The sequence below is a fragment of the Saccopteryx bilineata genome, chromosome 2 (genome assembly GCF_036850765.1).
Source record: "Saccopteryx bilineata isolate mSacBil1 chromosome 2, mSacBil1_pri_phased_curated, whole genome shotgun sequence".
NCBI classification, from domain to species: Eukaryota; Metazoa; Chordata; class Mammalia; order Chiroptera; family Emballonuridae; genus Saccopteryx; species Saccopteryx bilineata.
The window spans coordinates 224,292,052-224,305,879 of record NC_089491.1 but is presented as its reverse complement, the minus strand read 5'-3'; the positions used below and the strand labels follow the sequence as shown (position 1 = coordinate 224,305,879).

The 13,828-nt window shown below is 43.2% G+C and overlaps 1 protein-coding gene across 2 annotated transcripts in view; it reads left to right on the top strand.

Moving 5' to 3' along the window:
- Positions 1–12,719, top strand: part of SH3BGR (SH3 domain binding glutamate rich protein) — a 52,773-nt gene extending 40,054 nt beyond the window's left edge. For both annotated transcript variants that reach the window (XM_066259349.1, XM_066259350.1), the window contains 3 exons: positions 6,399–6,428; positions 8,308–8,446; positions 12,285–12,719. In XM_066259349.1, coding sequence (XP_066115446.1) covers positions 6,399–6,428; positions 8,308–8,412 — 135 coding nt within the window. In that variant the 3' untranslated portion in view covers positions 8,413–8,446; positions 12,285–12,719. The remainder of the gene's footprint in view (positions 1–6,398; positions 6,429–8,307; positions 8,447–12,284) is intronic.
- Positions 12,720–13,828: the final 1,109 nt, after the last annotated feature.

The following is a 13,828-nucleotide window of genomic DNA, read 5'->3' as shown; positions in this document are numbered from 1 at the left end:
CATTATGGAGCTCCTACCAAGTGCCAGGAATCTTTCCGGGCACACAGAGTGGGGAGGAAAGTAAGAAGCTAGGAGTTTAGCTAGAGAGGAAGCAGGTAATTTCCGTCTAATGTGTTAACTGCTGTGGTTGAGATGGATTTAGGGCTAAAAGAAAGTAAGAGGAAGGACCCTGAACCCAGCCTGGAAGGGCAGTCTAGACAGAACTTTAATAATTTGTTGTTGTGTCGTTAGGCTTAGGTTGGGTTTTTGTTCCTTATAAAACAAGGACCTTATTCCTTGGTCATGAATAATGATAGACTCCCAGCCTACTTCCACCAAGAGCACTGCCTCCAGGGGACACAGAGCTAACGGTGCTTTGTGGGAAGCCAATAGAAGCTGAGGATAGACAGTGCCTTGGGTAGGGAAACTGATAGCAATTAAAATCCAATCGGGGGAATCACAGATCTCAGCTGGTCCGAGGCCTGTGATACAATTCTAGATGGGGTTCCAAGTCAGGAGCCACAGGGCAAAGGGTGGGGAGAATGTGAGGAGGAGGGAGGACTGGTTCTGGAAGCATCGAGCTAAGATAATGGGGGACCAGAGGGACTGCTTATTTCAAGAATTCTAAGATTGTGGCTGGGAAGCCAGATGAGTGGGAGACCCAGGGGCAGAGAGAGCCTGGATGGGGTATGCTGCTGGCATTAGGTGGAGCCTCCCTTTGGGAGAATTTCAGTGGGCTTCTGCATTGGTCCAACTGTAGCAAAGACTATTTTCTGAACCCTGATGGTTTGCATTTTTACCTATTTATTGATTCCAAAGAGGTATAGACAGCTTTGAAGATATGGGGACCCCTGTTCCTGGCATATGGAATGTGACGAGGAAGGGCATGGAGACTGATACCCATGCTGTGGAAAATGGGGGTGGGGGATAGGGCACCATGATGTTTAACTTGGGGGTGCTAGGGCAGTAAATTCCTCATATTTGAAGATACTATTTCAAAATATTCAAAATTTAAGACTCTTTGAATTTTTCTTTTTTGGAGAAATATGAAATCTTTAATTTTGGCCTAGAAGTTAAATGGGGTTTTATGGTAGTCTGTAAAATTTAGAAGTAATAAATTCAAATTAAATATAGTGACAATTTCATTATCTTATAATTTAAAAAGCCATTTGTATTTTAGATGAAGAATACTATTAACATTATGTTATCGAGCTCACTTTTCAACTCTTTAATAATATTTATTCTAATAAAGCCAGACTGACTTTTTCTCATTCGATAAATGATATCAAATGCTCTTTGACCAATTTTAATTCAGTTGATAAGAAAACAACCCCATGATTTGTCCATAAACATTAAAAATAACATAATAACATAATTAACTTTGGAATGGAAAAGTGGGAAAATCCAGTGAAATGTCAGAAGGAGACAAAAGCTATGTGATATTTAGAAGTTGCATTTTGTGCTCACAGAACCTCCTGTCCGTGTTGGTGGTCCTGGGGCTTGTTCACACGTGTTGAGCTAGGACGCCGTCTCGGCTGTCCTTACCCCTGTCGTCACGGTGCACCTGGACTTCAACAGGCTTGTGTGCAATAAACAGAAAGGACAGTTAGATCTCAGAGTTTTATTGGCCTAACATTGATTTTCAAAGTACTAGACACATCCAGGTGGGTTCTTCTAGATCAGGGGTCCCCAAACTATGGCCCGCGGGCCGCATGCGGCCCCCCTGAGGCCATTTATCCGGCCCCCACTGCACTTCCAGAAGGGGCACCTCTTTTATTGGTGGTCAGTGAGAGGAGCATAGTTCCCATTGAAATACTGGTCAGTTTGTTGATTTAAATTTACTCGTTCTTTATTTTAAATATTGTATTTGTTCCCGTTTTATTTTTTTACTTTAAAATAAGATATGTGCAATGTGCACAGGGATTTGTTCATATTTTTTTTATAGTCTGGCCCTCCAAGAGTCTGAGGGACAGTGAACTGGCCCCCTGTGTAAAAAGTTTGGGGACCCCTGTTCTATATTACAACCCAGAAGAATCCTGGTCTTTCGAGAGCCTCTGGGCACACCCTCAGGAAGGAACTGTAGATGGGACATCACGAGAACTTTATGAAACCCTGAAAACATTGAGGCTGGTTCACGTTTGTGTTTGGTTTTCATCAGGGTAAAATGATTTTAAGTTGTGTCCTCTGCCAACTCAGGTCCTCTTCAGAATGTTTTAAAGACCTTGGCCTGATTGTGGTCTGTACACTATCCCACTTGGCTTCCTCCAAAACTGGTCTGGAGGAAAGTTGCTTCCTTTGGAGACAGATGTTGGAGTAGGTCCTTGAGGAGCTCCCGAGTCTGGGCCCCGGTGGTCTCTGAAGATCAACAGAACTCAGGTGTGGCCCCCAATCCCCAGCAGCTCTTAGGCCAGCTTGCTCGCCTCGGGTCGCTCCTCGCCAGCCCTAGGCTTCCTTCCGCACCAACCACCTGTTCCAGTCGGTCTAGCCTGCCATTCGCCACAGCTGACACCTGTCCTTACTCCTGGCCGTCCGCCGCCTTGGCTGCCACCCTCCCTGGCCATGTTCCCGCCAAAAATAGACTTCCCACATGTGGGGCTCCTCCCGACTGGCTTTCTTAGAGGAACAACGTGGTGAAATAAGTTCAAGTTGTAGCTTTGTAATAGGAATGGTTGCTAAGGTTTTTCAAGAGCTTGACTGTGTGATTATGATTATCTTAAAAAAAAAACAACCCTTTTTGTCCATATAATTATCTACCAACCATAAAAGTCAATTCAAGCATTGTGTGTAGGTAAGGATCTGCCTGATTCTGATATTTTACAATTCTGTGAGCTAAGGATGGGCATTTAGGTTTTTATGTAGTAAGCATGTCCCCCCTCCTCCTGAGAGGGATTTGAGATGGGGTGGCAAATGCATTCATTCATCATTGTATTGACAATTGAGTGTTGCCACATGCCAGGAAGAATGCGGGGGGTGGGGGGTGGAGTGTAAAAGTGATACAGTCACTGCTCCCACAGAGTTTGTGTTTTCATGGAGCTGGGGATGGCCATACCTAAGGTTCTTCAAAGCTTATTTGACCTTTGAAGCTAGGTATTTCTATAAATTCTCTGAGCAATTACTTTCTCTATTTAATGTCTCTTTCAAAAAATTAAGGTCAATTCAGGCCCTGGCCGGTTGGCTCAGCGGTAGAGCGTCGGCCTGGTGTGCAGGAGTCCCAGGTTCGATTCCCAGCCAGGGCACACAGGAGAGGTGCCCATTTGTCTCTCCACCCCTCCCCCTCTCCTTCCTCTCTGTCTCTCTCTTCCCCTCCCGCAGCCGAGGTTCTATTGGAGCAGGGATGACCCGGGCGCTGGGGATGGCTCTGTGGTCTCTGCCCCAGGCGCTAGAGTGGCTCTGGATGCAACAGAGTGACGCCCCAGAGGGGCAAAGCATCGCCCCCTGGTGGGCATGCCAGGTGGATCCCGGTCGGGCGCATGCGGGAGTCTGTCTGACTGCCTCCCTGTTTCCAGCTTCGGAAAAATGAAAAAAAAAAATAAAAAAATTAAGGTCAATTCAGGCATTGATAAAGACACCTCAGTCCCATGGTAGTTGCTGCTAGCTCACCTGTGAGAGTAGAGACTAACACTTATTCTATAAGAACCCCTGCTGCCCTGCAGGCCAGCTCTGAGAATAACCCATTTTTAATAGTGCATCTCTTCTAAACTCGTTTCTTTCAACTGAATACAGTTAATACAAATAATTGGATTTAGAAATATGTAAAACTCACACAGTTTTACAATTCTGTGTTGCATATTGTGAATTTTAATTTGACCTTATGTGGATAAGAAGAAAAGTAATTTTCTTCGAGATCCAGAGAGTTAAGAGCTGACTTTCTGCATCCCTTCACACATTTATTGAACTTATACCTTGGTTCCAGACAGTGGCTTGGTCTTGGAGATCCAAAATGAGTGAGACACAGGTTGTGCCCCGTGGGGTATTGAGACTAGTGAAGGAGACAGATAAGTAAATGATGATTGTGGGAGCAGATACAGGGGTCCCCTCACTCAGCCTTCTAGGTCAGGAAAGCCTTCCTTGAAAACATTGTGTGAAGCAGCATCCTGGGAGGTGTGGCTGACATGAGAAAACCACGTGGGCCGTGCAGCTGGAATGAAGAGCAGGGAGGGTTGAGGCCGGAGGATCATCAGGGGATGGGGTATTGGTGGCCTTTCAGACATTCTGAGAACGACGGGTTTATCTTGAGAAGATGGAAATTTTGTTGTTCTTTGTTGTCGTGGTAAGGCTTATTGTCTTTTAGAATAATATCTCTGGCTACACTGTGGAGAACAGGTTGGAGGTGAGGAAGACTAGCAGCAGTGAAACCCCAGGAGAGAAGAAGGTGGCCATGGCAACGGAGAGAGAAGACAGGGGCAGAAAGGCAATGTTAAAGAGGTTTAGTTAGCACATCTTTGAGAAACCAACATCTGAATTTTGCAACAAGTGCAGGACTCTCTTTTCTTGGACATTACCTTAGCATGAGAACTTGGTATGTCATTAGTGGTGTTTCACATAAGGACGTCTGCAGTGCTGGGAGAACCTCTTGTGTTTTCCTTGACCAGCTGGGTCAGGCTTTCATGTTCTGTGCTTTCTATGCCAGTCTCAGATATCAGAGAGCATTGTCCGGAACTGGCCCAAAACAGAAGCCTGGGCGAGGGAATGTGACAAAGTGGTGGGTACTCTGTGACGTGCCTTCCATGACTTACCTTTTCTGTCACTAATCTTGAGAGCCAGCCCAGTGGTGTGTGAGGGGCTCTGAGTTAGGAGCCAGGAGCCTCACACTGAGTATTTTTTTAATCTGAAAAAATAGACTTTATTTTCTTTGATTATATCTTTTTTTAAAATTAATTTTAATGGGGTGACATTGATAAATCAGGGTACATATGTTCAGAGAAAACCTCTCTAGGTTATTCTGACATTTGATTATGCTGCATTCCCATCACCCAAAGTCCAATTGTCTTCCGTCACCTTCTAACTGGTTTTCTCACAGTGAGTTCTGACTGTGTTATTTATTTGCTTTGTGGACAATTATTTAAACCTGTGGCCTCATGTCCTTATCTGTCCAAAGAAGGAAGTGGGTGCAAGAATACACATGCCCGCAAGATTGCTTTTACCTCCTTCATCTATGATTCCATGAGCACACTGCCCGAGTTGTGAGGCATTAGGTATTTCTGGGAACGGCTCTTTGGAAACATACCTCTTCACTTACTGGAAGCAGTTGTAGTGCTCCGGTCCCTGAGAGGATTATTGGAAGGCCATTCTGGGAAGCGATGGATCTCATTTCCCTGCATTTTTAGCAGCTGTATCTTGGTTCTATTACTTTGATCTGAGAAAAAACAACAATTCCATTGGGTGGGCAGAGTGCAGACCTGTCTGAGCCTGTGATGATCTTACCCTCTCTTACCTTGCAAGTTTCTCTCTCTCTCTTTTTAAAGTTTCTTTCTTTAACCACAGATCAGTGTTTGTGTACTACATGGTCCAGAAATGTTATCATTTTGGTCTGACGGAGGGAGAGTTTTTGATCTACTTTTACTGATTGCTTCAAAGCTGCAGTAGAAGCATACTTATAAGGACATGAAGGCAGAAAAGACAAGAGATTTGTTCAACTTTCCTGATTGCTTACATATATGGTCTGAATTTTACTAAATAGCTTTATGGGTCTGCAATATATGCTGGACATAGAGATAGAATTAAACATAAAATTAAGCAGTATTACTAATTAATTATATTTTCTCAGGTGTATGAGTGATAGAAAAATGTCTTATTAATCTCATAAAGTTTCAAGGGCTTGAAATAGAATGCATGAAATAAGTTGGTACCGCTTAGATATCATATCTGTGCTATTTATGTATTGTACCAATAAATTAATGTCTTATTTTTACTTTCTTAAGTGAGAAGTGAGGAGGCAGAGAGACAGATCCTGCATGTGCCCCAACTGGGATCCACCCAGCTAGCCCCCCTAGGAGGCAATGCTCTGCCCATCTGGGGTCATTGCTCTATTGCTTGGCAACTGAGCTATTTTAGCACGTGGGGCGAAGCTATGGAGCTATCCTCAGCACCCAGGGACAACTTGCTTCAACTGAACTATGTCTGTGGGAGAGGAAGAGAGAGAGAGAGAGAGAGAGAGAGAGAGAGAGAGAGAGAGAAGTGAGAGGAGGAGGGATAGAGAAGCAGATGGGTGCTCCTCCTGTGTGTCCTGACTGGGAATTGAACCCAGGACATCCACATGCCAGGCTGATGCTCTGCTGCTGAGCCAATGGCCAGGGCCAATTAATATCTTTCATTTTGATAAAATCATGTATTTTATTATAGTTTGCTTAATATTTAGATTGAACTTCAAGCTTATGCTAATTTATATTTTTTCTTTAATTTCTGCTCACGGACCTCAGGAGGAAGAAGGAGAGATAGCACAGGAAGAGGTACAGTAGCGTATTTAATAGTTGTGATTATAGAAAACACAGGCTTTTACAGTGAGAGAATTATAGCTTTAGCTATGTTTTTTCTTTTTCTTTGTGACATTAAGAAGCTGATGCAACCACCTATACCTGCAGGAAAATGATCTGAGATTAGACCGCCCTGAAACAAGTCTTTGGTGCGGACTTTGGAACGCCAAGCCCTGCGCAAGGATAACATGCAAATTCATGAAGCATTCTGCCCCCGTAGGGCTTGGCATTCCAAAGCCCGCACCAAAGACTTGTTTCAGGGAAGTCTAATCTCAGACCATTTTCCTACATATATACTCCCAGAAAACCCTCCTTTAACCTGATGAGAAGGGAAATATGCTGGAGATAGATTTATCAGAGAGAGGCGCCCAGACAACTGGGGCGTGGCTCTAGACCTTTTCCCCAGCTTCCGTAGCAGAGGGTGTTTTCAGTGCAGCTGTGCCAGGTTGGGCCAGGTCCTTGGAAGGAGACTTCCTTGCTATTGTTCCTGCATTTTGATGCCTCATTTGATGGCACATTTTTAAGGTGACTTACATGTATTGGGTCTTTCCAAAGCATTTTGTTAAGTTTACATAGGAAAACCCATTCTTTTCATGCTCACATTTCATTGATTTCCATTACATTTGTTTCCATTATGTAATTGCAAAAAGACTCTAATTTGCATGCACGGTGTGGGGACTAATATAATCCCATTCTGGTAAGTGCTGACTTTAGTGGGTGGTGACGCCAAAACCTACTCGCTGCGAATACTCATCATGCTTTAGTTATCACATACTCAGTGATTTAAGAGAGAATAAAGACTGCAGTAGGGGTCCTCAAAGTGGGGTTCCTGGAGCAGCAGCACCAGGCTTGCTTGGGACCCTCTACAAATGCACATTTTCAGTCCATGCACAGGTCACTGCATTGGTAACAGTGTGGAACCCATTGGGTTTTAACAAGCCCTTCGGAGAATCTGATGCTCCAGCAAGTCTGAGAACCACTGGTTCCCAGCCTCAGTTCTTGGTACGCTGATATGTTGCCAAGTGCAGGTTAGACATTCCAAGAACTCCAGCTGTTTTAATGATCATAATAAAAAATCCATCTAATTTCAAAGACAATAGTATTTATTTTATATTAGAAACTTGTGTTTGGTAAAAACAAAACAAAACAAGACAAGAACCCCAAATCCTTTCTTTGATGATTGAAATTAATAATGGGAAATGATTAGGGAGAAAGAGAAGGCATCAAGATAAGAAGTTCTGTCTGTTTAAATTTTCAGGAAGCACTCCTCTTATTTTCCATTCTTTCCCAAAGTGAAGAATAGTTGCTTAAGAGAAATCATGAAACTAATGTGAAACAATGCATGACTCTGCAGCACCCTTCAACATTGTGGAGTCTCTATTTAGAAAGATGATGTCTTTGTATGTGTGTGTGGCATGTCTATTGCATGTACTGCATGTGTTATATGTATGTTTGGTGTTATGTGTGTGCTATGTATTGTGTGTCATAAATGTGTGTTCTGTGTGTTGTATATGTGTGTGTGGTATGTGTTGTTTATGTGTGTGGTTTGTGTTGTGTATTATGTATGTTGTGTGTTTTATATGTGTGTGCATCATGTATATTGTGTATGGTGTGTGTTCATGCATTGTGTATGTGTTTGTGTTTTGTCTGTGTGTATGCTGTGTATGTTGCGTGCTGTATGTGTGTGGTGTGTGTTGTGTCTGTGTGTGTGATGTGGTGTGTGTTGGGTGGAGCGTGTATTGGGTAGGGTGTGTGGGAGGCCCTCAGCTTTAGTCTAGGAATCTATACTCCTTTCCTCACTGTATCTGTTGACCCTTACCCTTCTCAATAATAACACAATTTTTGTTAAAAACAGACAGGAGAGATAACCGAGGAGGGAGCAGCAGGGGAAGCAGAGGAAGAGGAAGCTGAGACAGGAGAAGCAGCACCAGAAGAAGAAGATGGAGGAGAAGATTCTTAGGCCTTTTTATGCTTTCTTTCCTCCACTTGTCCAGGTAGCCACAGAGTTCGGGGTTGGAAACTTGTTAGTTACAGTATGCTCTCTGTACGACATTTCAGTGGTAGGAGAAGTGGGTTCTGGTTTGGCTCTGCCTCTCTTCCCATGGCTTGAGGCTTCCCCTTCTGGAGCCATAGAACTGGTGAACTCTATCAGACTCACTATGGGGCACCAGGGCGTGGAAGCCTGTGGTCGGAATGAATTCTGGGAAAAGGTGCACCTTTGAGGGAGAGCTTGTTCATATACAAATAAAGGGTGACCTTTATTTATGTGAAGGTACAGGCAGTATCCTGTGATCAGCCTTCTGTTACAGAGACTCCTTTACTGACCAATATACTTACATACTTACAGGGGAATGACAGTAGCTGTCCATATGTTGGCAATAAATTATAATTTAAAAACCCCCACAAAACTAGCTGTCGTTCATGAAATACAAATATTGCTGCTGAGTATTTAGTGCTAAGAGCTTGATATTACATATTTGTTTATTAAACATTAACCAGAACACTCACATAGAGCCACTGGGGAATATTGTGATGTCACTTTAGGGATCTTTGACATGAACACTTGCTGCCTTGTAGTTTTAAACTTACACTGAAAAATAATTATGGCCCTAGCCAGATAGCTTGGTTGGTTACAGCAGTGGTCCCCAAGCCCCGGGCTGTGGATTGGTACCGGTCCCTGGGCCATTTAGTACTGGTCCGCAGAGAAAGAATAAATAACTTACATTATTTCCGTTTTATTTATATTTAAGTCTGAACGATGTTTTATTTTTTAAAAATGACCAGATTACCTCTGTTACATCCGTCTAAGACTTACTCTTGACGTTTGTCTCGGTCACGTGATACATTTATCCATTCCACCCTAAAGGCCGGTCTGTGAAAATATTTTCTGACATAAACCAGTCCGTGGCCCAAAAATGGTTGGGGACCACTGGGTTAGAGCATTGTCCAGATATGCAGAAGTTGCCGGTTCAATCCCTGGTGAGGGCACATACAGAAACAGATTGATGTTCCTGTCTCTCTGTCTTCCTCTCTCTCTAAAATTAATCAGTAATTGTTTTTTAAAAAAGAAAAATAATTATGTAATCCTTAACAGTTTGGTAAGTACCATGTTAATATATATATATATATATATATATATGAAAAAAAAAATATATATATAATTTTTTTTGTGTGTGTGACAGAGACAGAGAGAGAGAGAGAGTCAGAGAGAGGGACAGACAGACAGGAAGGGAGAGGGATGAGAAGCATTAATTCTTCATTGCAGCACCTTAGTTGTTCATTGACTGCTTTCTCATATGTGCCTTGACCAGGGGGATACAGCAGACTGAGTGACCCCTTGCTCAAGACAGTGACCTTGGGTTCAAGTTGGTGAGCCTTGCTCAAACCAGATGAGCCTGTACTCAAGCTGGAGACTTCAGGGTTTTGAACCTGGGTCCTCCTAGTCCCAGTCCGATGCGCTACCACTTGGTCAGGTAGTACCATGTAAATATATTAAGATAATGATAGTATCTAATGATAGTGCATATCAGAAATGGGGCAATTGCTTAAATGTTGTGGGCTGCACAGATAAGACAGAGAGTTTGGAAACACCTAAAGATCACTGAGTGCTGTAAAACCATCTGGTTTTACAAATCCTATAGGAACTACCTATGTAAATATATTACTATTATATGACCCTGCAACCAAATTTGAGACAGCAGTATATTCTGTAGGGCAAAGGCTAGTCTGCTCTGGTGCTATAAGGGTTCTTTTTAAAATTTAAATTAAAATTAAGAATTTTTTTTTGTTTCCTTATTGTCCCTATTATGCCTCCACTGACACACGTAGGACAGATTTTTGGGCTGTTGATGTCAGGGGTGCTGGAAAGAAAGGGCTGGGGGGGCACAGGGGGTAAGCCCTCAACCACACAGCCAGTCCTCCGGAGGCTGTGTGATAAAGCCCAGAGCCTGTCTGGGAGGGGTGAGTGAAGGGCTCATTTGGAGAAGAAAAAAGAAATCCCTGGTGCTTAGTAAATATCTGCTAACCAATAACATCATTCTCTGTACGAAAGACCAACTTGAATAGCATGAACCTCCCCTCATCACATGAAAAGCTAATATAAAATCTTGGAGCTTAATCCATTTTGAGGACATTTTAGAGCTGGCCAGAGTATAGCTGTCACAATTTATTACTGGACCAAAGTGTTTCATCACTCATTTATTTAGGTTGCCAAGTGAATCTCGCCTGTCATTAGCCATTTCCCAGGTGGTTTCTTTCACATTCTGGGTCCATAGATTTCTACTTTAAGATCTAATATTGTCATTTGGGGCATGATTCTTTTTATTTTATTTTAATTTCTTTTGTTGTTATTGTTGAGAAGTTTGTTGTCAGTCTTATCAGTACCCCTAGCCCCAATTCTAAGGAATGGGTTGGGATTCATTTTTGAAATAGCATCAGCAAGGTTATTTTCTAGAAATTTCTCTGTAGAATGGTTGGAAAGGAAAATATGCTTGATATTTGTCCTTATACTAACCCCTCCCCAAACAAACAACCAAACCCCACAGTAAAAGCTGCATAGATACTGTTTAAATCCTTTTTTTTTTGTATTTTTCTGAAGTTGGAAACGGGGAGGCAGTCAGACAGACTCCCGCATGCGCCGGACCGGGATCCACCTGGCATGCCCACCAGGGGGCGACGCTCTGCCCATCTGGGGCATTGCTCTGTTGCAACCAGAGCCATTCTAGCGCCTGAGGCAGAGGCCACAGAGCCATCCTCAGCACCCGGGCCATCTTTGCTCCAATGGAGCCTTGGCTGCGGGAGGGGAAGAGAGAGACAGAGAGGAAGGAGAGGAGGAGGGGTGGAGAAGCAGATGGGCGCTTCTCCTGTGTGCCCTGGCCAGGAATCAAACCCGGGACTTCTGCACGCCAGGCCAACGCTCTACCACGGAGCCAACTGGCCAGGGCCTAAATCCATTTTTGTTCAATCTGATTATAAAGTTCTTTAAGAATTATGCAATTTTAATGTGAAAACGATAAAGAATATTGTATATGAAATGGCACAGCTGAGAGAGGATCCTTCATGCAGCCAGATGGCTTTTTATCTGATTAAAAAAGAAAAGGGCAACCACAGCTGTTGCGAGCACATCTTGCCAGTTTTTCCAATGGCTTCTAGTTTGGCATCCAGTCCAAGTAGTGTATGGTGAGGTCACAAGCCTGGCAGTGGAGGAGTGAGTCAGACAGCTCCTGCCCCCTGCCTGGACCCCTGACTTCAGTAGCCTGGCAGTGCCGTAAGATCCTTGGCAAACTGTGCAGCTTCCAGAGCCAAGCCCATCTTATAGCTCATGCACATTCCACACATTTTATGTGAAAAGGTGGTTTTTAGTGAGAACATGGTCGTGAATGAACTATGAACGAATTCTCATTTCCTGTGTTTGAAATTGATGCTCAGTCGATGCCCCAGGAGACTGGATTCTCCACTGCCTCCCCCCCCCCCCCAAGGCCACTGCTTACTACTGTGTTTTAGTCTAGCCAGGGGCCATTTAAACGTCCTCCTCCCGGTGAGGCTGCCATTGAGCCTCTTTGTTCTCCAGAATAATGAAGCGGGGACACCCTCATTGAAGATGTCACCTCCCTTAGGGTGTTAGACTTGTGCTAATACAGAGGAAGATATAAACCTGGTTTCCCATGAGAAAAATTTAATTTCCTTTCTTACTCTTGGAAACAGATGATGAGCAGTGGTTTTGGAATAAAAGGCAATGCTTCCCTTTCTTGCATGATAAATAATGAAGATTGTACTAACTCTTCCCTATCTCCCTTTAACAAACATCTCCCTAATATTTTCCCTTCCTTTTAGAAAACCCACGCCATGAAGCAACATTTCAACTGTCTTCCTATGAACCAAACTCAGCGAATGCTTTGGCCTGAAGCTAGTTTGCCTCTCAGTACCCCTGGGGCTCACTGAGGAATTGTCCTATCTGACATAGTTAGGTGTACCTGCATCTATTTACTTACATCAACATGAAATTCAGTGTCGAGACAACACATGCATACCTTCACGGGTCTGGCATTTTTTACCTTTGCTCATTATTTTTTTCTTTTCTGCTCTGCATGAATAGACCTTTTTACTAATACCCTGAAAAAAAAATGATTTAAAAAATATAGTCATTCTTTTCGTGCTATGACAAAAGCACTTCTTTGTATGTGCCTTATGCTGCTTGTCTGAGAACTAGCTTTCAAAATAAAGAGCTTTCCAGAGAACAAGCATACAAATAAAGATTAATAGCAAAGATCTTGTTCCAAGGAGCATCCGATTTTTTTTTTAGTTTTGGTCTCTACTTGCATGTGGCGGAACTCAATCTGTCCATTGCCACTTCCAAATCTGCAGCAGAACTCTTCTGTCTGTGTTTGGATAGGTGGGATATTTTCTGTTTGTTTGTTTGTTTTGTTGGACTGATTATTTGGTCCGTGCTTTCAAATGACGCAGATCATCTGTGACATCGCGTTTTGAATCATGCACACCGCTGCGTGCCTTGTCTTTGGAGCCTTATTTAAATGTAATGCTGTCATCCACGTGTGTGTGAGGATAACAGTAAGGACAAATATATTCGCAGCCCAGTGCTGTTTGCACGCTGTGCTGGAGGGAGTGGCTGCTTCTTTCCGGCTGCCGCTGATTTAGAGCCATGGCTGCTACGTGCTGAGCCTGTTTCTGTCTTTTTCCTCCTGACGCCAGAGTGTCCGTTCCCCAAGAGGGTCTGGTCCAGCCCCGAGGACTTGTTTACCAGGTAGGTTTGACAGTTTCTCTGCTCACCTGCCCCATCTCACTTTAATCATATATGTTTTTCTTTCCTGGAAGATTTTGTTGACATTCCTCCGCTCTCGGAGAATGTGCTATTCCCTGCATTTTTCTTACCGCAAGTGTTGCTACTGGAGTGTTGTAAGAGCTCGTCTCCACTGCACTTTGAGGACGGTTTTCTGATTTAAGGATGATGATGGCAATTCAGCCTGGAGTGGTTGTGAACTTTTCCTTCTCCCAGCTCTGCTCACTGATTTGTGTCATCTGAGAATGTTTCCTATGGTGGCAGAAGCCGTGTGGGTCCCAGAAACTGTGGAAAACAGCTCTTTTCTGCAGAGTTACCCTAGTAACAAGAAGAGGTGTTTTGGGGTGAATTAAGATTATTTTGTTCCAAATAGTTGACTTAGACAGCTTTAAAAACATTTCTCTCTTTGCTAAAAATAAGGTGAGAGACTATAGTGAAGTGGAAATTAATATAATTAAAAATTGATTTCTATTTGTATTTCACTGCACTAAATTATGTACCATCTAAAAGCACGTATAATTTTATAACAACTCCATGCACAAATAGGCCTTACACTTTTTCTGTTCTTTAGGCTGACTTT